This window comes from Anarhichas minor, unplaced genomic scaffold (genome assembly GCF_050575085.1).
Source record: "Anarhichas minor isolate MPS153535 unplaced genomic scaffold, ASM5057508v1 ptg000136l, whole genome shotgun sequence".
Lineage (NCBI taxonomy): Eukaryota > Metazoa > Chordata > Actinopteri > Perciformes > Anarhichadidae > Anarhichas > Anarhichas minor.
In genome coordinates, this window is record NW_027466582.1 from 14,099,143 (window position 1) to 14,125,139 (window position 25,997).

The following is a 25,997-nucleotide window of genomic DNA, read 5'->3' on the forward strand; positions in this document are numbered from 1 at the left end:
GGAATTACAGGTAAAAATACCCAAGCTATTGATATATATCTACTAATGTAAATTTACCAGTGTGTTGTCAATTAACAATATAATTGCACCTGTATAATAATTGACTGTTGTAATGAATTGTTTGTGTGTATCATAAATCACTGACTCGCAGACATACGTAAAAGGTAAAATTGTCGTGCAGTGCGTTGAAGCTGTACTCTTGCAACGCTGCCACAAGGTTGCATTTCCTTCTGAGGCTGACTGACCAAAACTACTTTCGATAACAAACTCAGATCAGTAGATGGAAGACACACACACACACACACACACACACACACACACACACACACACACACACACACACACACACACACACACACGAGTTTGATATTGTAAAGGTCATGCAGAGATTAATTTGATTGGTTCGCTGATCACACAAGGCCGTAAAAGGGAACGGCAACTAAATGGAGTGAGAGACGTTTTACTGTATGTGAACATGTGTGTGTTTAAATATGTCACTCGCACACTTCTACTTTTTCATATTTTGTGACACGGCTGGATTAAGATAATGTCCGCCGCTCTGCACCGCAGTCATTCGACAGTTACCACTGATAACCCCGTCCCCACCGACCGCCGTGGAAGCGTAGCGCCCACCCTGGGGTTCCCACACTCCAGCACGGTCAGCACTTTTGCCGTTTGTGCTGTTAGCACCGTTGGCTATTAGCCACATACTCCTCGTGTGTTTGTGGGGGATCTTTACTCAAACTCTTTACTCGACACGGTGGTTCTTTGATTACGTCAACAGCTTGAGGAAACTGGACAGGCAGTAGAATTCATGTGATTCAGTGAACTAGATCTACAAGTTGGCTTTTCAAACGGATACCCTGAATGATCTATCACAATGATCCGATAAATGCATTTCCAGTCCAGTTTGTTCGCAGATTGATGCTAAGTATTGATGAACGCAAAGTTACATTTTAGTCAGGATATACTCACTCACCTACAACATGTATCAACCTCTGCAGCTACAGTTTATCTTTTTCATTTACATATAACTTAGCTCTGAACCTCAAGCTGCACCTAATCTCATTGGCCATGTCAGTGCTCATATACGCTACGGCCCCCGTTTACCTCAACAGTCTGATCTAAAGGGATTAGCCTGCTGAGCAGACTGCCAATGGGCCTGTAATAATCCATGTTGTTATACATGCAAACACACACACCTTTCATTCCTGGTTATCTGTGTGTGTGTGTAGGATCCTGTGTGGTATCCCCTTTTGGACCAGTCTGTAGCATTGTCCCCACAGTCTATAATTGGTGCACAGTCCTTAACTACGTCCTGTCTCAAAAACACACACAGCCTCTCACTGCAGTACACTGCTCGACAGGGAGAAAATTGGTTTGGTCAACAGGGTCACACATGGGCTGAGTCTTTCTTCTTTCCCGTTGCTTACCAAAGCCGTTATCAGCCGTGTGTGTGTGTGTGTGTGTGTGTGTGTGTGTGTGTGTGTGTGTGTGTGTGTGTGTGTGTGTGTGTGTGTGTGTGTGTGTGTGTGTGTGTGTGTGTGTGTGTGTGTGTGTGTGTGTGTGTGTGTGTGACTTTGCAGCCTCCTGAGTAGCTATCATACACGCACTCTGTCAGAAGAGGAACCGGGCCTTTCCTCCCGCCGTGCTTTGACAGACTGTGTAATTGCCACGGCACACTTTAGTTTCCCCTCACTCCCCTTTTGTCCTGTATCTTCATATATATATATATATATATATACACACACACACAGTGCAAGGGGCCATATTGGCATATGTAAGTCATTCATGCTGTGTGACATTTGAACCTCGACCACATAAAACCCAACAGAAGGGAAGACGTGGTGGTGTGTTCAGGGCAGCCAAATACGAGGATTTGCTCACGAGTCCAGCACAAAGGTCCTCTAGGACGTCTCCTTTCGGGCTGAACGAACACTAGTCCATTTTTACAGCCTCGTTGTGTTTATACTCTCACTAATGCGCCGTGGTGCAGTTTGTCAAATGTTGTTTTTAAGCTTCAAAAATCATACAAGCTGTGTCATTTCTGTAAGATTATCTTGCTGAACAAAACACGTAAGTACCATAAACTTGTGTGCCACAGAGCTTGTTTTTTTTTAGCATCAATCCAAAAATTACTTCCATCAATTTCATCATCCAGCATTTGCGACTCATCTGCATCCAGGACTGAGTTGAAACTGTTGTTCCAACAGTGGTAAAGTAACAGGAGGATTATGTTTTAGGGGCCTTAGTTTATGCTTCTATTTTGTTCATGGATTACGAGTCGGGGTGCACGATACTGATGTGAGATATCGGACCGATCCTGACTCGGATAGCTGGATCGGGCGACAGTGGGGCCGGTCCATTCAATTCAGTGTTTATAAACTATATATATTTTACACTGGAATTTGAATTCGTTAATTTTGAAGATTTTTTATTTTACCAAAACGCTGTTGTGCGATTTATTATTTGAATGAAAAATAACAATTCAGCGAATTTATATCTATGTATTTATTTGTTTCAATATGTTTTATAACGTTTAAATTAAGCCTTACACATAAAAGAATGATCCCAATCACTTCCACACAGTGAAGCATACAGCTTATTAATTAAACTCTGCTATCAGTCTGGTATACCCGAAGCCCAGGTATCATTTATTCAAATTTTTTTTTTTTCCTTCGCTCTGATGAAGCCAGCACAGTCACTGTAGAGCCACAGGACAGGATAAGGTGGGGGTAAACAATTAACATGTTTTAATCTCTGAAATATTATCAGAGTGCCTCAGTCCTTCTAAAAGCAGCACAGGACATTGTTTCAACTCCAAAATAAGACGTGTGCAGCGAAGGATGGAAGACTTTCAGAACTCAAAGAAAAAGTAACTTTAGGCTGTAACAAAAACAACAACAATGCTGCCATGTTAGTTTTTGCCGTCTTCTTATCTTCACTTGTACACGTTAAAAAAAAACACGAATCTCGCAAGGCAGAGGAGGTCTTTCACAGAGATCCTGTTCAACATCAATGCTGCAGCAGGTGAAGAGGCAGCAGTGTGCTGTGAAAGTGACGCTCGCAGTGTGAGATAAATACAGTCGCAGTATTTTTAACCCAACGATGCAACACTTGGGGCTAATGGTGGAAATAAGACCACTTCCTGTTTCACGCCAGCAGTCTTTGTTTACGCTCTTGTTATTTCTTCATGACCTTTATTTTACCTTCAGCAAACCCTTAAAGGGACATTACCCTATTTTCTCACAGATCGTCATTTGAGGAGCACAGGCTGGGAATCGACACTCCGCCCGTTTGAATCTCTTCAGGATTATTTCCCCCAAACACGTATGCTAATGTGAAATCATGGAAACATTCTCTTGTGGAGTATCTGGGGACCCCACGTGTGATGTTATTAAACCAACTGTGCGTGTATAGACGTCCAGGGAGTGCGTTGGATCGGCAGCAGGTTATTGTTGGGAACACTGAACTGTCCCCGGAGTTCATGTGTCGAGCTTTGTTTCTTATTCCTGTCAGCCGGCCTGAAGGGAGTCGGGCTGCGTCAGAGACCTCGCTCTCATTGGACCTTATCTCTTCCCCCTGCAAGGAAGATAAGGCAAATAAGCTATTTGCCTTGTTAATATACTCTCTGTTCCACACACACACGCACATCTTTGAGTGACAGAGGAAGCAGAACAAGAGTGTCTCCCTTTGCTCTCACATTTGAGTCACCGTGGTGCTGCTATCTAATCGCAGATTAGCAGTTGACTCCGACGTGCCTTTTGTTCGGCTTTCTCTCTCCGCTCATATCTCCGACTTGTTCGCCTGTCATTCATCCTCTTGTCATTTTCTTTTATTTATTTATTTTTGAATCACTCATTTCACAGTTTTGTTTTCTCCCTTTCTCTTCCTGTCATCTTTCCTCCACGTGTGCGCGTTGAATACATGTTTTTGTTTAATTTTGTCCAGGAAATCTGTTCCAATTCGCTGAGATTTGTCTACCTCTGATGTAATGAATTACATGCAGCATTTATCGTAGAAGGGATCGTTGCTGCGTCAGCGGTCGCTGTGGCTTTAGTTGTGGTCGAGTGACTTTGCAAATAAGAAGGTGGCTCCGCTAGAGCACTGAAGCCCGCTGAATGCCCATTTTGAAGCCAATGCAGTGCACGGGCCGACTCCATGCAGCCCGGTGTTGTAGGTCTGCCTCAAGGCTTTTTGCACTCATCTCGAAAAGAAGAAAAAAAGTTCCAGCAAATGCTTTGATTAAAAAGCTATTGACCCAAACAGTTTGACTTTCCCCCTGCACAGGCTACTGAAATACCAAGTCTGTAATATCAGCGTGGTGTACTCTTTTAGTACTTTTTTTTTTAAATTACAGCTCCAGCTAGCGTGCTGTAAGTGTGGCATTCAAATAGTAGCCGTCCTTTGCTCTGCTCAGCGGCATGAAAAGACCAAGAGTTTCCTTGGGCGAGGCTGGAGGGCTGCAGGCTCACCCATTAGGCTGCATCTCTGAGTAGCACTAAGGACGGCAAGCTGCAGCACAGCACGCCAGGTTTAAAGGATGGATCTGGTGGTGTTGGCCTTATTGACACGATCCCACGGAGAGACTACAACCAACTATTGATCCGGTGAACAAAGTCTGTTATACTTTGTTCCTGTATGCTATGGGATTGTTAAAAAACACATCAGTGAGCCACAGCCCTCCATAACAGCTGCAGCTCACTCAATCCCTCATTCACCGTCCGGTTTCCGTAAATGCTAATCAGTGCTCCAAATGTGTATTAACCTCCATTGGAAACGGTCGACAACAAAGGAAAGATGAATGTCTTCATTAGGAAAGACTCCGAGTCACAGACAGTAATGGGGAAAGTATTATAAGACGGACTAATGCGCGAGTAGTTTTGGGGCTCTTCTCATTGATTTTGTGCCTCCTCCGTCTCCTCGCTCCTCGATCCTGCGTCTTTAGACCCTGAAATCGATCTGGGCGCTCCGTCTTGAAGGACGTCCCAATTCCTAGAATTCATCCTGAGGAGCGTGGGGGGGGGGGGGGCGGCTTGCAGGAGGAGCTCTCGGCGAGGACACACCAGTGTATTCTGTGACAAGGGGCGGGACAATTAACACCCGATTGAGCAGTGCCCCACGCCATATTTAATTGACGTTGCTGTTAAAATGACTGCGCAGAGGCAAAGATGTCTCATTTTGTTCAAATGCCTCTTTGCCATGACTCCTTCGCGTTTCCCCCTCGCCTCCTCCACTCGCGTTCCCTGTGGGCGGAACTGAGACGCGAGGAAAGGAATCAAGGTTGTACAAACTGGGAAATGGGAAGGGCCCTTGTCTTTTCAAAGGATTTGTTGACTTTATTTTTATTTAACGACTGAACCGATGAATGGAATTTTAAATGTAGAAAGTTGCATGCACCCCCTTAAGCAGCAGTGAAGCACAAAATCACTTCTGTATGTGGGTTCAGCAGTGCATGTCTCTCTCTGACCTCAGTTGTTGCTCCAGACGCGGAGCTCTTCAGGTCGGCGTTGGACCCGACCGTGTCCGTGATGTCTCATCTGTGCTGGGAGACAAAAAGAATCCAAATTCGGTTCGGTGAAAGTGCGCCGTGCCCTGCGCCTCTCTCCTCAATATTAATGCCCAGCGCCCGCTGCCTGCCTCCAAACTCCTCAGCAGGCAACTCACTGCTCTGCGGGACTTACAGTCCAATTACATCAGCTATCACCCAGGATTTGTTATCAGGCCTGTGTGTGTGTGTGTGTGTGTGTGTGTATACATACATATATGTCTGTGTATCTGCAGTCCCTTCTGATGTCTTTTTGATGTTAGACTGGTGCTTTTAAGGGCTGACACAGCAGGCCTGTCTTCCTAACACGTCTAACCTGGCTTCCAAAGAGAGGGAAAAGTTAGTGTGTGTGTGTGTGTGTGTACGTGCGTGCGTGCGTGCCGTCTAGCTGTGGAGATCTGAGGGGTTTTCTTTTTTTCCTTCCTGCAGACGGCACTTTGACGGGTAGCTTTGTTAACACTTGTGCTACGCACCGCCTTAAAGGTCTTTGTTCTCTACTCAGCTCGTCTGTCTGACTGCTAACAGCTCCTCTGTTTGTTTGTTTTCAAACAACAATACTTCCTTGTTTTTCTTTTTTTACCAAACTTACCTGCTTCATTGTGTCTCTGTCAGCCGCCCTGTCTGAGAATTCACAAAAAGCAGGTGTGCCGGATTCACTTACAAAGCCAACAAGAACATTTGTAGACTAGTATCCAGAATGAGCCACGTTGCTCTTATGTACCCAGATAGAGGTTTTATTCATGCGTTTGACTCACATGTTGGTACCTCGCCAGCCCCGTCAGTCAGCTGAAGTAACAATTAAGTTTCATAGCTGTGACAAAATCTCTTTACTGCACACACACACTGGCTACATCCTTTCTGCCTGTGTTGACAATTGGAAGTAAATTCCTCAGAGCTGTTGTGTTTTCAAAACCGGCTGGAGGCAGAGACATTAAATTCTTAAAGCCATATTGATTTTGTTGCCTTCCGTCTAAATTCACCAGCCGTCCGCGTCCTCTGTTCTCTGTAGACTCAATCTGTCACTTGTAAATTCTTCCCTCTATAAACCTGCTTGTGTTTTTATTTGTCGGCACATGTTTTTAAGATATTTGGGTTCCCTTCTAGCACACGCCACTCCTGAGCTTTTATTTTGTAGACTATTTTAGTGATTTACATGGGATATTAATACATGCAATAACTTATTTTATTTTAAATAGTTTGGAAAAGCCATTGCGGAGATGCTCCAAACACATCTACCTTAAGGCGGCCCTTAAGGTCTTTTTTTTCTTCTTTTTTTTTTTATCTGTGCAATTAATTGGTTTTTCAACACGCTTTATTTAACAGGTTTTTTCATGAATACTTTCACTCAGAACGGGAATATTACGAGGCTAAAAGGAGGAAGAAGTTAGATCATTTTTTTGTAGCTTTAGCACCTAGAATAAAGGCATCAACCGATCATGACGTGTGGGACGGACATATTCAAACCGTTTGCTATCGTGTACAACAACACGGAGGAGAGTGTTGTTTGCATCTTTGTGTTGTTTATTCGTCATGCCTCTGGTTTGTAAAGGCCTTTCTACTTGAGAGCTTCATTTTTTATCATAGACCTTTAACAAGAAGGCCTCATCGGCAGACCTTTGCAGTGACTGACATTTGCCAGTGACTCCCTGACATTTAGACCCAAAACCGTCCATTTTTAAGTTTGGATTTATTCCCTGCCTTTTCACAAAATGACATCTGTTACTGATTTGTCACGAAACTGATTAACCATGTGTCAACCCGGGTTACCTAACGTCTCCTGGCAGCTCTTCACAATCTGCCCGCAGGGGTGTTTATCATACCGAATACGGTGCGGGGCAGCGTGGAAGGCGTGCTGTGACGCAGGTTAGGGTCCCTGTCAGACCTGGTCTTTGGCTTTGTTGAACTATTTAAGTGAATATTTGACATTTTCCTTTACATGAAACCCAGGGTTCCAGCTCAGACTAGTTCTCTGACAACACTGACTCCCCACTGGGACGCTTGAATGGCACTTCACTTGTCTCTCTCTCTCTCTCTCTGACTCTCTCTATCGTTCTCACTGTCTCTCTATCTCTCTCGTTGTCTCTCTCCCTCCCTCCATCGTGCACTCATTCACTCTGATTCTCTGTCTTCTTTCTCATTTCTACTTGAAGTCCGTTGTTTCAGGAAGTATATTCTTCTGAAATATTTATTGTTGTTCGCATCAGTTCATTTACTGTGGGTTATATTCGTCCCGCTTCCCTTCCTGATAACTCCCAATGTGACGGCTGAAGTGGATGAAACCACTCTCAGTCTCAGTTTCAAACTGAAGGCTGTTTCAGTGTGTTGTTCTTATTGATATGCTCATTATGTGTGTGTTGTCACTTAAAGCTTTTATTCTGGAGTTTTCACCTCATCAAACAGTTTTAAGTGAGCTGTACTGAGCAGGAAGACCTTTCATTATTTCAGCTTTCTTTGATCAACCGATGTGTCAGCTTCTATCCCGTCATTGGCGGATTATTATGTTTCCATGGCAACTGCTTCCAAGCCCATGAGTTCAGCTTCTCCTGCTCCTGACCGCTCGCACTTTATCACCAGTGATCTCAGCCATGCACACGTTTCCCCAGGTGTGGACAAATGCTCCTGTGCCTCCTGTCGTTTACGGCAAAAAAGTCGTTTTCCGTCGTGCTTTTGTCCAATATGCAAATTTCCACCGCAATCCTCCTCTCGAGCTGCTCGGCCAGAACGCACACACACACACACGGATCAAATCAAATGCGAGCCAGGAACCCAAAATCCAATCACAAGTGGCCACTTGTGATGCATCTAAATGTCAGGTGTGAACTGCAATCTGTCTCAGCTGGATCGAGACTCGATCTGGATATGAGATATTCGCTCTGAACAGATTCCCACTCCCCCACCTGACTGGACCCTTAATTGCACACTCACGCACAGATAGAGTTATAAAACTGTGGTGCTGCTAGAGAACATGTGAGGTCCCGGGGCTTTGCCTCACAGTTTTTAAATGCGTTGAGATTTAGACATCCAACTATATTGTCGAGGTAGTTTTCTGAAGGATCCGATGAGCTGATATTAAGGTGCATTGATGTGTTTTCTGACTAAATGGACTCGTATTAAACTTAACTCTCTGCTTGTTGCTCGCAGTGCAGTTTCTACACCCCCAGCCCATCCAAACGTGCACCCCCCCCTCCTGTAACTTTCCTACCGAGACGGCAAGTTTCTATGTAAATTTCTCTTTGCCCGGTCTTCTTCATTTCCATAGCGGCGCCGTCAAAAGAGCTGACTGTCAAAAGTGTGCCGAGTCAGCGCCGACCGTGCCACCAGAGAGGCGAGGAAATAGTATCAGGAGCTGATTCTCATTGCACGTGGCACGGCACACGTGTGCGTATTGATATGCAAACGCGAGGCAAGGATTGCTAATATTGAGATGAAGCCGAAGCGTTTTTGTTTTTTTTACCTTTTCTTAGAGAGCGGTTTCCCACCTCGCTCATCAAACGTCTGTCAAACTGAGGAAATGCTTCCAGCAGTGAACCCAGAGGAGATGTGGAGGTTATCACACCCCTGTCGTCACGAGCAGGATTGACGTTATCGCCGCTTGATTGACGATATCTCAACGTGGCTCCATTCCTCCTCCTTGGGGGGGCCAGTGAGAGCAGAGTTGATGTATATTGGCTTTAACTTTGAGTATTTGGATCGCTGGATTTGTTCTGCAGCTCTTCGCTCTGCCACATATACGATATTTTAGTTTTAATGTGATGAAAATCGGCTGCATTAAGCAGCATGAATGCAGGATGTGTGAAATTATAGCAACGCAAACACACCGTGAAAAGCGTGAATATTATGACGAACGCGCGGTTTCACCCGTGCACGTCCAAAATGAAATGTTGCCGCTTTGGATGGCGCAGGAGCCTGTGAAGGTGCCCGAATATTTAGAGCTCAAACGTCTAATGATCCAGTGAATAGTATCACCTCCAGGTTTTATGTCTGGCCCAGGTTGTGTCAAATTCTGTCGGTAGGTATTTAACTGCAGCAAGCCGCCGTCCTGATTTTGTTTGCACGCGGAGCTGCGTTCAGCTTTGTCCAAAGCGGCTCACTTGTTACAGTCAGCCGGTGATTACTGCACAGTAAGCCCTGCTCTAGTCAATTAGGACCCGGGTGTGAAACAGCAGCTCGCTTGCACATGATTGTGCTCGTTACCCTGCTGCTAACCCTAATCCACAAACCCAGCGGTGCTGCTTCGTCTGGCCCGTTGATTTGATTGGAAATCAATTACATCGACGTCTCAAGGGGGTTTGGTTGGAAATTATGAAAGGAGTGTCATTATCAATATCTCTAGTAACTTAAAACAAAGCTTTTATTTCTTATTTTTTAACCGTTATTTTACCAGAAGGTCCTCATTGGATAAAGGATCTCTTGTACAGGTGGGGCCCGGCTATCGCAGCAGCCGTACACACATTCAAATACAACATATTGAGCATGATTTACAACAGAGCCAACAGAGGTAGTAATAACTCATCAGGAAAAGCTATGATTAAAGATTACTTTCATTGTCTTTTCATCTGAGAATTTCTTTTTGATTTATTATTTGTTCTATAAAATGTCAAACAAAAGCCCCGCTAACACTGTCAGAGCTCCCATGGAGCCCACACTTCCGTAGCTAACGCAGCACAGTGCTAATGCTATTAATGATGTGCTAATGTACTCTGCTAATGTTAGCTCCACAGGTTTTTGCGTAGAAACATAAAAACGTATCTATTACACAACGTTTAACCACCACTAGCGCCAAATCCTCAAAAACCCGCCTGAAACCGGCTGATGCTACACTCTGATTGGCCAGTCTGTGTTTTGAGGGGCGGGACTGATAGTGAATTTCCAACAGCCAAAAGTGATGACTTCACAATTTATTTCAAAAGCAGCAGGTTCTTCACACATACCTGATAACTGACTTATCAAAGCAAATATTATTGCTGTCGACCAACTTATTGACTTTCAGCTTTATAATTGTGTATCTATATGTAAGAAAAGAATGTTAAATACATTTTTTCTAACAAATTCACGGGTCAACAGGAGCGCTCTAGATAACTTGTGAGTGTGTGCGTGGGTTAGTTGGATTGTAAGGTTGTTTTATGTTGAGTTTAGCTCCATGCACTGATTGTAGTCCCTTCATGGGTGTAATAGACACCTTACACGATCACAGGAGGTCTTCCTGTCAGCCTTCCTCTTCCTCCATCACGCTCTTTGCCAACAGCAAATAAAATGAGGGGTGGGTGTTTGTGCCCTTTGGTGTTTCATCACGGCTGGCAGGTGACCCCCTGCCGAGACACCAAATTCACTCAGGACTTGCTCTCTCTCTCTCTCCTCTCCTCCTCCCCCCCCCCCCTCCCCCCCCCCCCCCCCCCCCCCCCCCCCCACACTCTCATTAGCAATCAAACGGCTTCACCTGCAGCAGTCCCTGGTAGTTGAGGGGGTGTCAGAGTGTAATTATTTTGGACGGTAATCTTGCGAGGCCTTTTAACACCACAGTGAGTTTCCCAGGGAAAGAAAATTGCTTTCAGCTGGTCTAGAAAACCTCAGCAAACGTTGCTGAGCTGTAGAAGAAATGCTGAGGTTGATTTTTACCAGTATTTCCATATTATTCAGATGGATGTGACTTCCATCCGTTACCTTGTTGAATAGTCCTCCCTGAGGCCATCTGCGGGAATGTTTCTGAAACAGTTATGAGTGATTCCTTTCTGCTGGACAAACTGTGTAAAGAAGACACTGTTGCACCTTGTTCTGCATCAGACGACAGACAAATCAATATTCATATAGACACGCTTTACTGTGTTTCACAGTCTCTCCTCTCCTTTCCTCTCATTATATTTCCTCTTTCCTATTTTCCTCTCCTGTCTCTCTGTTCCTTTCCTTGTCCCTCTTTTCTTTCCTGTCCTTTACTTCCCTCACCTCTCCTGTTTCCTCTCCTTTCCCCTCTTCCTTTCCTTTATTTTCTCCTTTTCCTTACCTTTCCTGCCTTCTCCTTTCCTCTCCTCTCCATATCCCCTGCTTTAATTATTACTAACTCGTCTCCTCAAGCCAAGGAGTGATTGATTGGTAGTTTTCTGCCACCCTTCATCCTTCGTCTTCCCTCCCTGAAGCAAATTATAAACCTAGACGTATGAGAGAGAGAGAGATAGTGTGAGGGAACGACTTTGACAGTGGAGAGGAGGACAAGAGCAACCATTCAAACAGCAGCAGGCTTCTCTATGTGTGTGTGTGTGTGTGCGTGTGTGTGTGTGTGTGTGTGTGTCCTCAGCCTCTCCAATACAGCTGTCAGGTCAGCAGCCTGCAAACAGGCCTTATTCAGCCAACACAGAGACGGTGGTACACCGGCTCACTCTTTCCACATTTAGTCTGCACTCATCATTCAGTTGTTCCTGCACGGACTCATTCATTCAGGAAGTGAAATACAACACTTCTGTTAATGCTACTTGAAATGGAGAAGAATGAAAAACATGATCAAATTTGCACTTGAAATAAGCAGCTAGCCATGAGTGTGTGAGTTTGTGCTCGAGTGGGTCGACAGGAGGCCAATTGTAGAGCTCTTTGTCTGTTGAGGTATATAGCGCTATATTAATACAGTTTTTTAGTTAGTTTACCATTTACCATAACCATAATAAACACAATGCTTGTCCTGACTGACTATAACATCATGTCAGTGTAGCTGTGCATTTATCTCACCAGAGAGTGAAAATGAAAGGAACTGTAAATAATGATTTGTAGACATCTCAGTTTCAGTCATACATCAGCCTTATCCCCCTGCAAAGTTACCCACGGTGCACCTTGATGCTCAGTTTAGAGGAAAAGCACCTGGCACTAATACGATCTTCATACCTGGAAGCATCTTTGGATACTTTTCTAGAAGCATCTTTAAGTGCATATCTATGAGTATGCAAAAGAAAGTATTTTGGCCACAATATCAACATGCAGGTAGTGCCTGATAGGTACTTGTAGTGCCAGCAGTCCAGATAAAGGGCAGTTCATGTTGTATGGTACTGGAAAACCTAGAAGGGGGCATTCAAGAAGCAGATCGCTAGGCATGAGTCTTTGTTGACAAAGATATTGATGAAAGAGGCAAGAATAAAGCCTGGAAAATCCAACAAAAATACCCTAAAATTGGCCATGTTTATGTATATATACAACTGGGTAGGGATTTTATAAATGGATTTTCCAATGTTGTGCGTGTGTGCCATTAAAGGAAGAAGAGAGAAAAGACGAGTTTCATAGATGGGTGAACACACGGTAGAATTGAAGGGGAAGAGTGTGAAAGAGGAGGAGGAGGAGGAGGAGGAGGAGGAGGAGGTGGTGTCGGCATGCGGGTCTCGCTCCGTCCCCCCAGACGCTGCTGTATTCTGGGCCACGTGTCCCACAAGGCCTGCTGGGTCATTCATCTTAGTTAGGGAGCTGTCCAGGCGACTCTCCGCGGACTGCATCACATATTCAAACACACACACACACACACACACACACACACACACACACACACACGCTGCCAACATTTATGGTAGGAGAGCTAGACCTGGAAACTTGATTGGGTGAACACACACACACACCTACGCCTTCCCACATACTTAAAATGTTAATACTTAAAATGTTAATATCCTTATAGGGACCTTCCACGTCCGTCTCCTCACTCTAAACGAGACCTAAACTAAATTCTCTCCACGACTTTGACCCTAATATGAGCCTTAATTCATGTAATCTATCTTCGTAGTGGCCCATACATACACTTGTACCTACACCTGTCGTCTATGCTCACTAGCATAATGGAAGTAAAGCAGGGGAAGGGCAGGGATAAGCCCGTAGGTTATTCTCCACCTACTAATTATTAATGCTCAAAATAAGGTAGAAATACATCTTGATTTTACTGTCGTAGAAGAAAAGCAGTGATTTTTGAAAACGGTACATCTTTGGAATGTTTCCTTGAAGGTGGAGTCTGCGATTCTATAGAAAAGCAAAGTGTCGGTGAGGAGGCCTGTGTTGCGTCTAACGCCTCATTGAAAGGTGGCCTCATTGTTGACAGTGGTGAGAAGAGGCGATCTATACGCTGTGGAAATACACCAGTCATGTTTGTAAAAGCTGTATCGACTTATGTGATGTACTCACTTCCCCTCAGCTGTCCTCCCTCACTTATACTTCATCTAGTGAGTAACAGTCAATATCCCACATTGTCTGGACTCCAGGTAGTGGTTTTACATGTACTTTAAGGTCAAAAATAACCATAAAGATTCAATTATTCTATGTATTGTGTGTTGCAATGAGGATTTAAACCCTTTGTGTCGACACAAGTTAGTCTAGAAACCGATGTTTGACCCCGAGCCACTAAAATCTGATGTTTTCTATCGACTAAATTGAGTGGTTGACTCTTATTTTCCTTTTTCTGGAAATATTAGGTTGAAATATCAACCTAACCATCTAACCCTGAATCTAGAGTTTACCCCTAAACTAAAATAGTAGTTTGAAAATGCCACAAAAAGAGGCTGAAATGTCTTCAGTTAACACACACACACACACACACACACACACACACACACACACAGGGGGTTTACAAGGTAAACCCTGTGGTGGTACAAATTGCATGAATGTGACTGAATCTTAAATAGACTCATCCTTTGGTGTTCTTTGTCCGTTTCCTCTCTCCCTTCCTCATTGTCTCTCTATCTCCCTAAAACACACTTTATTCTCATTCTGTGGATTAAGTGAGTTTGTGGAGGGCAAACACAATGGCCAAAACTTCAAGAGGAGGGAAAGCAAAGCAAATGTTCTCTTTCTACTTCAATTGTTCTTTTCCTGACTCATCTCAGGAGCTTTGACCCATCCTGTCGTGTCCCTCTTTGTCCTGGTGATGATTATCTTATTTGCGTAAAGGGGTTGACTATAATTTAGAGTGGCATTGCCTTAGAGTCACATGATATAGCCTGCCCTTCAGCAACCTACGAATAACCAAATATCAGCTTTTTTTTGTTTTTTTAAGTGTTCCAGTGGAAGATTGTATTTTGATCATTCATTTCCTCATTACTCAGCAGGTAGGATGACAGCACACAGGCCGTCCTGCTTTCACTTCTCTTCATCTGTCCCCGTATTATGACACTTCTTCCTCTACCCTGATCACAGCATGACAGATATACTCAGAGGCACGAAATAATAACCACGCACACTTTCTCACTCTGTGGACAGTCAACTGGTGGCTCCACAACAGTGACTTACTTATACTGATAACACGCACAAATAAAAACACAGCACTAAGGTAGTTAATTTTCCTGATGGCTATTTTGTCAGAAGTGCCCAGGTGTGAAATGCTATCATTAACATCAGTTTTTACTAATGACATCAGCCACAAGCTGTGTGTGTGTGTGTGTGTGTGTGTGTGTGTGTGTGTGTGTGTGTGTGTGTGTGTGTGTGTGTGTGTGTGTGTGTGTGTGTGTGTGTGTGTGTGTGTGTGTGTGTGTGTGTGTGTGTGTGTGTGTGTGTGTGTGTGTGTGTGTGTGTGTGTGTGTGTGTGTGTGTGTGTGTGTGTGTGTGTGTGCGCGCGCGCGCGCGTGTGGTCCTCAGCTTCTATATAATTCAATTGCTCATTAAAGCCTGATAGCCGTGGACATAGGGTGTGTTTAATTTATTCTTCTGTGCGTCCCTGGGAGTGTTTTTTTTATTTTCCTCCTCAGTGTGCTCTTGGCATTATTAAAGGCATTAATCACTGGGATGTGATGCCTTGTTACACTGCTCCCATGCTACCACAGCAGGGCCTGAAACACACACACACACACACACAAAGTGAGGTAATTTGGTGTCAACAGTGTCGCCACAAATCTTACCTTGAAAACTCTATATATCTTGGAAGTCCTTTTGAAATGCACAATAGATATGCATTTTGAAACATGATGATATTAGAAACATCAATTTATGAGATTCAAGTCTGCACAGCAATCCGTAACATCAAGATGATATGTTGTACAGCGTGGAGTGAGGCCGAGGGACATATAGACCAGCTGCTGGCCACCAGCCCGCTGTTTGCCTCCTTTTCTGTAACCAGTGTAACATTAAAGCATGGTGGAATTAGCGAGCTAGCTAGCTAACTAGCCGTTAGCTTGCTAACTCCACCAGTGACAGCGCTAGGAGTAGTCGGCTTTAAGATCGGGTGCAGAAAAGGTCAAATGAGCTCCATAGAAAACATCACTCCTGGCATCTTTAAAGTCAAACATGTGGACATTCCGACATGCATCTTCATGCCACATGAATCCCACATTCCTGTTACCTCTCGCCCTCGCCCGGCTCTCAGTAACCTCTCCCTGCCGCAGCATTCTGAAGGAGAAGCTGTCAAGTTCCCGTATTGTTTTGACAAGTGGCCTCCCGAGCCTCCCGTCTCTCACACCCTGCTGAGCCGTAGATCCTTTGGGAACAGAACTGCCATCTTGCTGATATAGTGCTATTGCAATGCTACCGGCACCACCTCTGTGTGCCTGTGTGTATATGACAGGCATTTCTACACTGTAGGAAAGACTAATGGAGGGATGATAACAAAAGAGAGGACTGCATGCTTGCACTCATAAGGAATGCGGTACAGAGCATAGTCGTGTTGTTGACTTCGCTTCAACAGATGAATTGTTTGTTACAGCTTGCTTCGACTAAACGCTGAAACGTTATTAACTATATTCACACAGAAAGTTTTTAGAATTGGTCATAAGGCTGGCGACCGCATACCAGCTTATATATGTATTAACTTAAATATTTTAAGCATGTGCATATTTGGAGTGAAAAGTGTCCTGTGTATTTAAATCACACAATTCAAGAATTAAAAACGGTGTTGTGCTCGCTCCCTTTGGGAGATAATGCGCAGTAGTTAAAACAGGCATTTAAATTAAAGCTGCCTTCTCCTCCGCAGCAGATCTGAGCCGTGTTTGATTTGCAAATACATTTAAGAAAGACAGAAGAGTTTCTCTGAGAAGTAAGGAAACTGTTGAGAAGCTTTGCTTGGTTTCCTGCTTTTCTATATTTTGGATTAAGACGTCTTTGCCTCCTCAGAATTTTAAACAGGATCTAGATGATGTGAACTTGTTTCCTCATTTGTAAAGCTTAATGTTATATCACTGCATAACAACTGCAATGATGATGTATCTTATCTTATAAGGCTGTTGTGTTATGTTTCTGTGTGGTGACAGGTTTGGCATTTTTTATTCCAAACAGTTCTTAACTTTGCCATCTCTATTGGACTAAATCTGTGCCACAGCAGCACGCCCGCTCTACATCCAGGGTCAGTGATAAAAAAAAGTAGGACACGTACATGTGGACTGCAGTAGTTACCAGAAGAACTAAAACAGACAGAACGTCATTCTCGCTCTTGTCAGTGGACGGCAGCAGCAGCAGTTGGAGTGAAGCTGCAGAGGCCTTGGCAGCGGTGTCAAACAGTCCGTCACGTCTTGGGCCAAACCCCATTCTATCCTAACTGCTTGACTAAACTCGTGCCTGGAGCCAAAAGTAGAAGTACTTCACTTTTACAGCCAACAAAATCAGACACCTAAGAGACACCATAACTCCCCCCCCCCCCCCCCCCCCCCCTCGCTAAACCGGCAACAAAACAAAAGCTCGGACCAGGAAATAAAATTTGGTAGCACTTGTTTCTGAATATTTAATTATTGTGTTCTTCAAGGGGAAACAATGTTTAAAATGTGGTTTCCACCGATAGTAACCAAGTGGTGGCCAATTTCCCAAAATGGTTGCCAATGGCCACCTGGTGAGTCGTACTGTCGAGCCCTGACACCGTCATTTTAACATCGTAGAATGAAACCAACAACACGATTAACACTATAGTTTGCAAGAGGGTAAAGGTCAAATCATGTGATTATAAGTACCCAATCAGGCATTACTTGTGTTATAAATAGTACCTCAAACAACAAAAAAGTGCCACATGTCCAAGAAAAATACAAGCCATATAAATGCAGAAATCTCATGAGACAAAGGTCAAAAGTCATGTTACACATTTACCAGTAATTCATCTTTTATATGAAACCATCACCCAGTTTAATACAGGCCTTACATCCAGGTGTATTTACTCTTTTGCTCTTGTTTTACAGTTGAGTAATTCTGAAGTTATTTAGAGCAACAGGCCTCTGCACACACTGCTGGTTCCAAGTGGAATAGAAACATTACTTCACTACTCCAAAAATGTTCAAATGGATGTCAGTATTCTGAACTTCATGCTCTTGTTCACCAGCTCAGCCGTCCTATTCTAAACGATTACAAAGGGATGTGAGTGAGTCCAGCTTTCTCTGGCTGACTTGTTTTGGAGAAGTTTGTATTGTAAGTGGAAGGTTAAGTTTTGTTACCTCTAATGAGCAGAGAATCATTGAGCATCAAGCAACCTAGTTTAATGTATTGTCCCTTTTAGCAGCAGAGATAGTGTGGAGGCTGAAATCTTCCCCACCGAGAGAAGGCCGGAGAGCACGCTCCACTGTTTTACAGTAGAGTTGCTTCTTAATAAATCTACCCTAAACTGGTTTACAATTAAAATGTATTTAATCCTACTGAAGCTTATACAATTACAGAATGAAGTACACTACTAACAGAATGTATAATATATGATCCGCGCGGAAAAGCTATTCACTCGCGACTCAGCCTGGAAACACAGATGTTTCCAGGCTGAGAGCCGAGAAGAAAGAGAGTGAATTCCTTTCCAGCACTTCCCCTTACAGTTTGAAATCCCCTCCCTTTTGTCCATCTTAATTCCTATTGGCTAATTTCGGTTGCCTCCTCCTGGCGTCAGGCTTCCGAAAACCCTCGCGCGGGCACAACCTGCAAATGTCTGTCTAGAAGTCTGACTTTCCCTTGGCTATTCTTCACAGTTTAATACATTCAATGACTGTCTTTTATGGCTTAACACTTCTATGATAAACATTCTATATAAAGATATGGATTTGCAACTTTTGGCAAAAACTTCACAAGTTTCACAAACAGATATAAAGGTGCTACTAAGATACGCTTCTAACTACAAATCACTTCTACAATTATGAATCTTCTAATTATGTATTCCAAAACACTTCTAATTATGATTTCTTAATTATGAATCATTAAACACTTCTATTATGATTTCTTAAAACACTTCTAAACCCAAATTTCCTACAATAGAGTTGTATTTCCTACTCTCAAGACGTTTGGGTAATGATGCAGACATACCCTAAGGCCTAAGCCCTTCCTGACATGTTTATTTTCATTGGTAAATTGGTCAAAAATCCATTGTTCCATTGTACCAAAAGTCCAGTGTATGTGGCAGAAACGCTTCTTCTTCAGCTCCAGACTTAACATCTCATTACATTATTATTTTAAACCCTTTTACTGGAAGGTATCTTAAAATGTCTTCTTTATTTAGTGCACCTTACCAAAAACTAAACGGGATAAGGAATCTCTAATTGTCCTCAATTTACAGATGGAAAACATCAGTGCAGCTGCAAGAGACAAGAATACGGCAGCAAGGGAATGATATTGGCAACAGATTAAAGGACTGAAGGAAGAGGACAGGAAAGAAGGAATAAAGGGATAAAATGAGTGGAATGAAGGGGGGAGGACTACAGTACAGGTGTAAGCTATAAAAGTCTTTGCTTTTCTTCTGGGAGCTTTACATAGCAATACAAGGAGAGTGTTACATTTGCATTGCTAATCAAGCTAAATTCCTAATTTAGCTTTGTATTCGTCTCTTTCTTCAGTTCCAAAATAACTACATTGAAAACGTGTGCGGGATTGTGACAGAGCGACACATAACAAGGATCATAATTATAGCTGCAGCTGATAACCATTTACATTCGCAACAAGCAGTCAAAAGCAATTATTTTGATAATCGATTCATATTTAAATATATTTTTGCTGGTTTGCTGGCTCTAGCTTCTTAAATATGAGGATTTTCATGCCGTTCCTTGTCTGAAATATTAATATCCTGAATATCTTTGGGATTTTGGACTGTTGGTTGAATAAATGAAATCTGGACACATGACCTTGGAATTTATGAAAATATAACGAGCGATGAGATAATTAATACAATAATTTTCAGCTGAATCCATTATGAAGATAATCAATAGTTGTAGCCGTGTGACGATTCAAATTCCGTGGCTTCCCTCAGTTCAGGGCTAAGTTATCTGGTATGTTTACACGGTCAAATAACAACCCAAAGTATCTTGAGTAATAATGTTAACATGCTAGCTGTGTGCCGTACTCAGTGGTTTTCTCTCTCAAATGGTCAAGAGAATGTGAGCTAGAAGCCTCTTTCAATGAGACGCTGTCTTTCTTTCTCCCTCTCTTTCTCAGGTATACCGTAGGAAGGCGGTGGAGCTGGGTGAAAAGCTGCTGCCAGCCTTCAAAACGCCCACCGGCATACCCTGGGCTCTGCTTAACCTCAAGAGGTAGAACACACACACACACACACACACACACACACACACACACACACACTCTCGCTCTTTCACTCGGGCGGTATTTGAGGCAGCGGGTCTGTTTTTATGGTTTGATGCTTTAAAGAGCTCTGTGGTCTTTCTGGGAGCCGGATGAACACAAGCTCCTCTCTGTTCCCCTCTCACACGGCCGAGCTGAGATGTTTTAGTTTTACATGACAGAGCGGGCTTGTCGGACAGAAGTTGTTTGGCTTTTCAGCCAGGACTAAATGCCAGCGGCTGGCTCTGGAACTCGGCTACCACTCAGAAGACAAAACCGAAAGTTTGTGAGTACTGTGACAGGGTTATAGGCCACAGTCGGCCTTTATTAATGCACTGTGACACGCTGTCAAGGGGCTGCCGCTGGGTTTGACTGCTGCACACACACACACACACACACACACACACACACACACACATACGCACGCACGCATGCAGAAACACACGCAATTTTGATAATGGAGATATAAAGCCACTTTGTCCTTTTGTGACGTTGGGTAGGATTCAGCCTGATTGGTGATATATTTCCTGTGGAATTGACACAAATTGTATATATGTTATATAAGTACAAACAGTGTATTGTGTACAGTGTATTTTGAAGAACTTATATTTGTATCCGTAGTATGGCTTTCAAGTAGAGAAATATAAATCTACTATTTCTTATGAAGACATAGGTTTGGAACTGGTGCATTGGACATAACAGAAAACAAAATGCAAAGATGGTAAACCTTTGTCCACGATTACATGATTCAATTACATTGCAGTGCTTCTTTAACCTTCATTTTTATCTATATATATATTAAGAAACTAGTAGTAAAAAGAGTAATACATTATAAGTTGTACAACCAAGGACGGTTGTCATTATTCCTTTTAAGAAGTTTTTTTAGTGCATATATATTTATCAATCACTTAAAGGCCATTAATATCGAGATTAGAATTCCAAGCTCAACAGTGACTGCTGTGTGATGATAATCTTTTCTTAACAGAGTAGTTTGAGTTGCCTGAACTAAGCCTCAGCTTAACTATTTACCAAGTACACGCGCAACACAATGTCCGTATCTTAACGAATGCTCACAGGTCTGCCGTCCTCCGCTTCCTCCGTCAGTCACAAGTGATGAAGAGAGCACGTTTCCTTTCTCCCTCCACTTCCTTTCTATCTGTCGTTCCCCAGAGAGAGACGCGACACTCTGCCGTTTGTCAGACCTTAATTAAAAGGCAGGTTGTCATGACGATAAACGTGCTGTGACAAATTAATTTTCTCTCTGTCTATACGGGTGAATGGACTCCGCACCCCCTCATGTCCTCCTCTCTGGAGGGAGGAACACCCCAGGGTGAGACTGTGCGTGTGCGTGTGCGTGTGCGTGTGCGTGTGCGCGTGCGTGCGTGCGTGCGTGCGTGCGTGCGCACCATCGCCTGGAGGCCTGAGCAGATTGCTGGTGATGATGACTTTACCTGCATGACTGAGCTATGATAGCTTGGAAACACTCACACACACACACACACACACACACACCACAGCGGGTAGCTTTAACTCCTATTTCTAGCTGAAAGTCTTCTTCTTGTGTGTGGGACATGTACACATGGAACAAACCTGTCATTTGGGTAAATGCATGTTTTTCCAATTCCACATTCTGATTCTCGTAAATGTCTTTGTGGAGAGCAACATTTAGGCCCGCTGCACTTTTGCCTTTGCCTAAATTGGTGGTTGCACATGCATCCCTGCACATGTATGTTTACCATATGGTCGCCCCGGAACAATGACTTACAAGCTCTGAGAAAGAGAGCAGCGATACGGCCAAGTGAGGGACGTCCAACGGGCCCAAGGAGCGTAACACGCATTGCTTTTAATATCCAAGATGGTCAGTGTACCAGGAGTGATATAACCCCTTTATGCCTTTTAAATATCAGGCTTTATTGTCGTAATTTCACTGCTTTAAGCTGTCGTTATAGGAATGACTGCGCTGCTGCTCCTTTAGCCTCCAGCTGGTTACCAACATGACTCTCTCACAGCTCATACAGTAACGCTATACTTCACAAACCACCAGTTACCAACAAAATGCTAATTTAAGGAAGATGAGGGGATTATAGCAAGCGGACACAGACCAATAACTTGTGTATCGCTTTATTTATTTATTTATTTATATAAAAACAGTTTGTCATATGTGAAACAATTTAAGCTTAACTCTATTAATACACAGCAACAAAACAAACACGCTTAGCATGTCAGACAGAGATGGAGGGAGAGACTTATGGAAAGTTCATCATATATGGGTAGTGTGCAGATACATGAGAGGAGCTCTTCTGGAGCAGCGTAGTTAGGAGCTGTTAGACTGTCTACACAACCTTGACCCAGATTGAAGCAGAGTAAATGTGTAAAACACACAGAGACACACTTGCAAATGAGGCCCAATTATCATCTCTCCCTTCATCCGTATCGCTCCCCTTTCTCTCGCTCTTTTACTCTCATTTAAACAACGTTCTTTTTCACATCCCACTCTCCTGTACTCCCTCTCCGTCCTCCCTCAGTCCATCCGTCTTACCGTGAGTGACCCAGTATCTTCCTCAGTTTCAGGACATCGTGCTGGAGGTCCACTCCATGGCCTTGTTCGCTTTACTCCCTCTCCACAGTTTTTCATCACTCTGCCCTGTAGCTGTCTAAAAAAAACAAGAAACAAGGCCACAGTTTTAGACGTTTTATTGCTTCTATACCAAGTAAACTTGGTTCGCTCAACTGGCCTGCGTTCATTTCAGAGAACAAGATAAATGTCATGAAAGCCATTCTCTGTCTTAGCTACTTCTAGGGTTTGCAATTTGTCCAGACAAAAAGACAAATATGTATTTAGTTAATTTCTGATTGGAAACACAGCTCACATTAACATAATCTGAAATAACGTAAACCATTGGTAAATACATACAGGCTGGTTTTGAGTTACGCAGGTGGTTTGACTAGATACTTGTTTGTGAGTATTCTGTCACCTTATTGCTTATCTTTAGCGAGCTATAGGAGCTATACCAATGTAAGACCGGGTTTTCGGTAGACATCCTTACCTCTAGGTAACGCAAAAGGCTCTCTCTAGAGCCAGTTTCACTTTGTCCCTTCTGGGCTTCTGTAGAAACATGGTGGTGCAACATGGCGGACTCCGTGGAGGAGGACCCGCCACCTATGTGGATCTAAGCTAACGGAAATGCAACGATTCAGAGTTTCAGGTTATTATACACTAATAAAAAAACAATTATGAATATTGTATTCAATTTCTGCTAATAACTCCCCCTACATGGTTCACCTGAGACGCACTTATAAGTCCAACTGATCACTAGACGGCTCATCCATGGAAGACCAGTAACAAGCCAGGATAAAGTAACGTGTATGTGGGAGCACTCTGAATCAGGATGGAAATCAATTGGAAAAAAAATCACCAAATTATTCATCAGGGACTCTGATCTTGATGCAGTAGATTCATCTTCAGAGACACTTGAAACGGCCTCTTGGCCACTTGTGAGATCTAACAAATCAGTGGTGCAGCACCTCATAAAGGTTCACAGGCTGGACCTGGACTCACAGACCCCTCTGTGTCTCTCTCTCCGTCTGTGTGTTTAAACCCATTGATTGACACTAACTGAGCGGAAAATGCTGTTAAGATCCGATTGAGTTGTCCAATTGATCTGCCACAGACTCCATTCTCACCAGAGCAAATCTGGTGTCTCTGCGGACAGATGGACAGAGGAACATTTTTCCCCCAATTTAGCTTTGATAATTGGGAGTAAAATAATTACAAAGGAGAAGAATAACATCTGGTCGAGATGTCTCTTTCAGTCAAATATTCTGTTGCATGAACACTATTAAAGAAAAGCTCAGAACGGTTGACTTTTTTCCTTCTGCCAGTGAGTTACGTCAGTAGCCTTTATGTAATTGAATCAATATAAATAATGGTAGAATATGCCGGACAAGAAAATGTTTGGGCAAATTCAGCAATTATTGGGGAACTCGTCAAATGTGTCACATACATTTTCACACATTCATTCAATTTGATGGTTTTGGACAAGTTATCCCTTAATTAAAAATGAACGGTTTTGAAAATAAATGACCTTATTTAATAGCTCCAACTTAATATATACAGTAATTGAAACATAGTAATAGTAGAAATAGCCTTCACACGGGGGCTTCCTACAATATTGAGTTACTGCAAAGCCGTAGCAGCACTCTACAAAGTAGCTGCTTACCCGATTTCCTCTGACACTTTCTGTCACCCTCACTTTTTCTCACAAACGCACACACACACACACACACACACACACACACACACACACACACACACACACGTTACCCGGTCGTTATCTGCCTCAGCCAGTATGTCCCATAGCTCTTCTATTAACATTCACTGATAAAGCTCTTGCAAATCACTCCCACTGCACTGCATTCTGACTTGCCTTAATGGGATGAGGCATTGTGTGAGTGTGTGTACGCGCGCGTGTGTGCGTGTGTGTGTGGGGGTGTGTGCATGTGTGTTTTGGGTTCTGTTGAGATGTCTGGATCTGTGCTCCGCCTTGAAATTAACTGTTCATTCTTCTCTACAGGCATCATGCTGATGATCACACACACACACACTCACTCATTCACAAAAACAGTCACACGTCATTTTTTCTTCTCATTGACAAAGAAAAGCTTTGGAAAAACGCTAATATGTAATGTGCAAATATCATGCTTACAAAATGCTTTGTTTGTTTGTTTAAAATGACAAAGAAAGTTTTATGATGCTGGATTTAGAAAAAAGCATTGCTACAGTAGATTACAGCATTTCTGTGGTGGGGAGCATGGTCGGGTCCTGGGGCCATTTTTTGTATATAAATGAAAAGCAGCCACCTCGTATATTCTTTTTGTTATATGCTGAAGATTTTGTTTTACTGGTAGTTTATAAGTCAGTGGTTTAAAATACTCTACTCTAGGATCTTCAAATGTAAGTAGATGTCTGGCAGATAAAAGACTGAAAGAAAAAAAACTGAGGCCATTTTGTTTTTGCTCCAAAATAAAAATGAGCAAGGTCACCAGGTTTTACTCTGAAAGTTGGAGAGTTGTATACAACTGCTAAAAACAGTGTAAATGACTTTGGCTACAGTGAATATTCCCAGTGAAACGTAAAGTTCAAAGGATCTTTAGTTACAAGAAGGATTTAAATACAATCCTTTGCATTTGATTGGCATACTAGGAAGTGGGCGGGCTTAGAATGTAGCGCGGTACGGAACAGAAGACTTTCTCAACACGCGGGTCTTTTGTTGCCGATTGATTGACGGATGGTTGTCCATGATGTCGTGATGACACATTTTGTTTTGCAGAAAGACAATATAATTGGATTTTCCATAGAAAAATATGGAGAAACGATATAATTATTTTGCATATATTGTTAAATGTGTGATCAATATGACTGGGGAGGTGATCAAAAAGGGTTAAAAGGGCATTTTTCATTTCATCTTGACTTCAAAGAGCTATATACAGTTTATACCGTGACAGATTGTGCTAATTTAAATATTGGATTAAAACAATGTCATCATCTGAATGCAGCTGCATTGTTAAAGATAACTTTGTCCTCCTGCTCTCTTTACTTATCTCACAGAATAAAATATTTTCTTTAAATGTGGGACAGATTTACTCCTTCAGCTACAGACTCGGAGGCTAAAGCAATCAATCCTCAGCTCTTGGGGACTCGGAGTTTGATTAATAGGCCTAGATGGAGAATTGCTCTATTAGTACGGACCAGAGAGGTTGTCACACTGGGTGACCCTGTGAAGTGGCTCTCTGTCATGAAGCCTTTTATTGTCGACGTGATGGGAAAATTAACTTGCCCTGCTTAGTAAAGACGGCTCAGCTTATTAACATTTAAGGCAGCTGGTTTATAATGTTATTTCGAACTTCTTCAAAGTGCAACAGCAGAATAAGGCCCTTAGTGCCTAACAGGAAAGTAAAAGCGAGTGTCGTCAGCATAGCAGCAGAAGAAGAAGTCGTAAAATGT

At 43.0% G+C, this 25,997-nt stretch overlaps 1 protein-coding gene across 1 annotated transcript in view; it reads left to right on the top strand.

The window, feature by feature from the left end:
• The window catches only part of man1a1 (mannosidase, alpha, class 1A, member 1), a 128,843-nt gene that overhangs the window by 63,925 nt on the left and 38,921 nt on the right, over positions 1 to 25,997 (top strand). Inside the window, exon 5 of the mRNA XM_076083831.1 lies at positions 19,871 to 19,965. Within this exon, the coding sequence (XP_075939946.1) occupies positions 19,871 to 19,965 (95 nt within the window). The remainder of the gene's footprint in view (positions 1 to 19,870; positions 19,966 to 25,997) is intronic.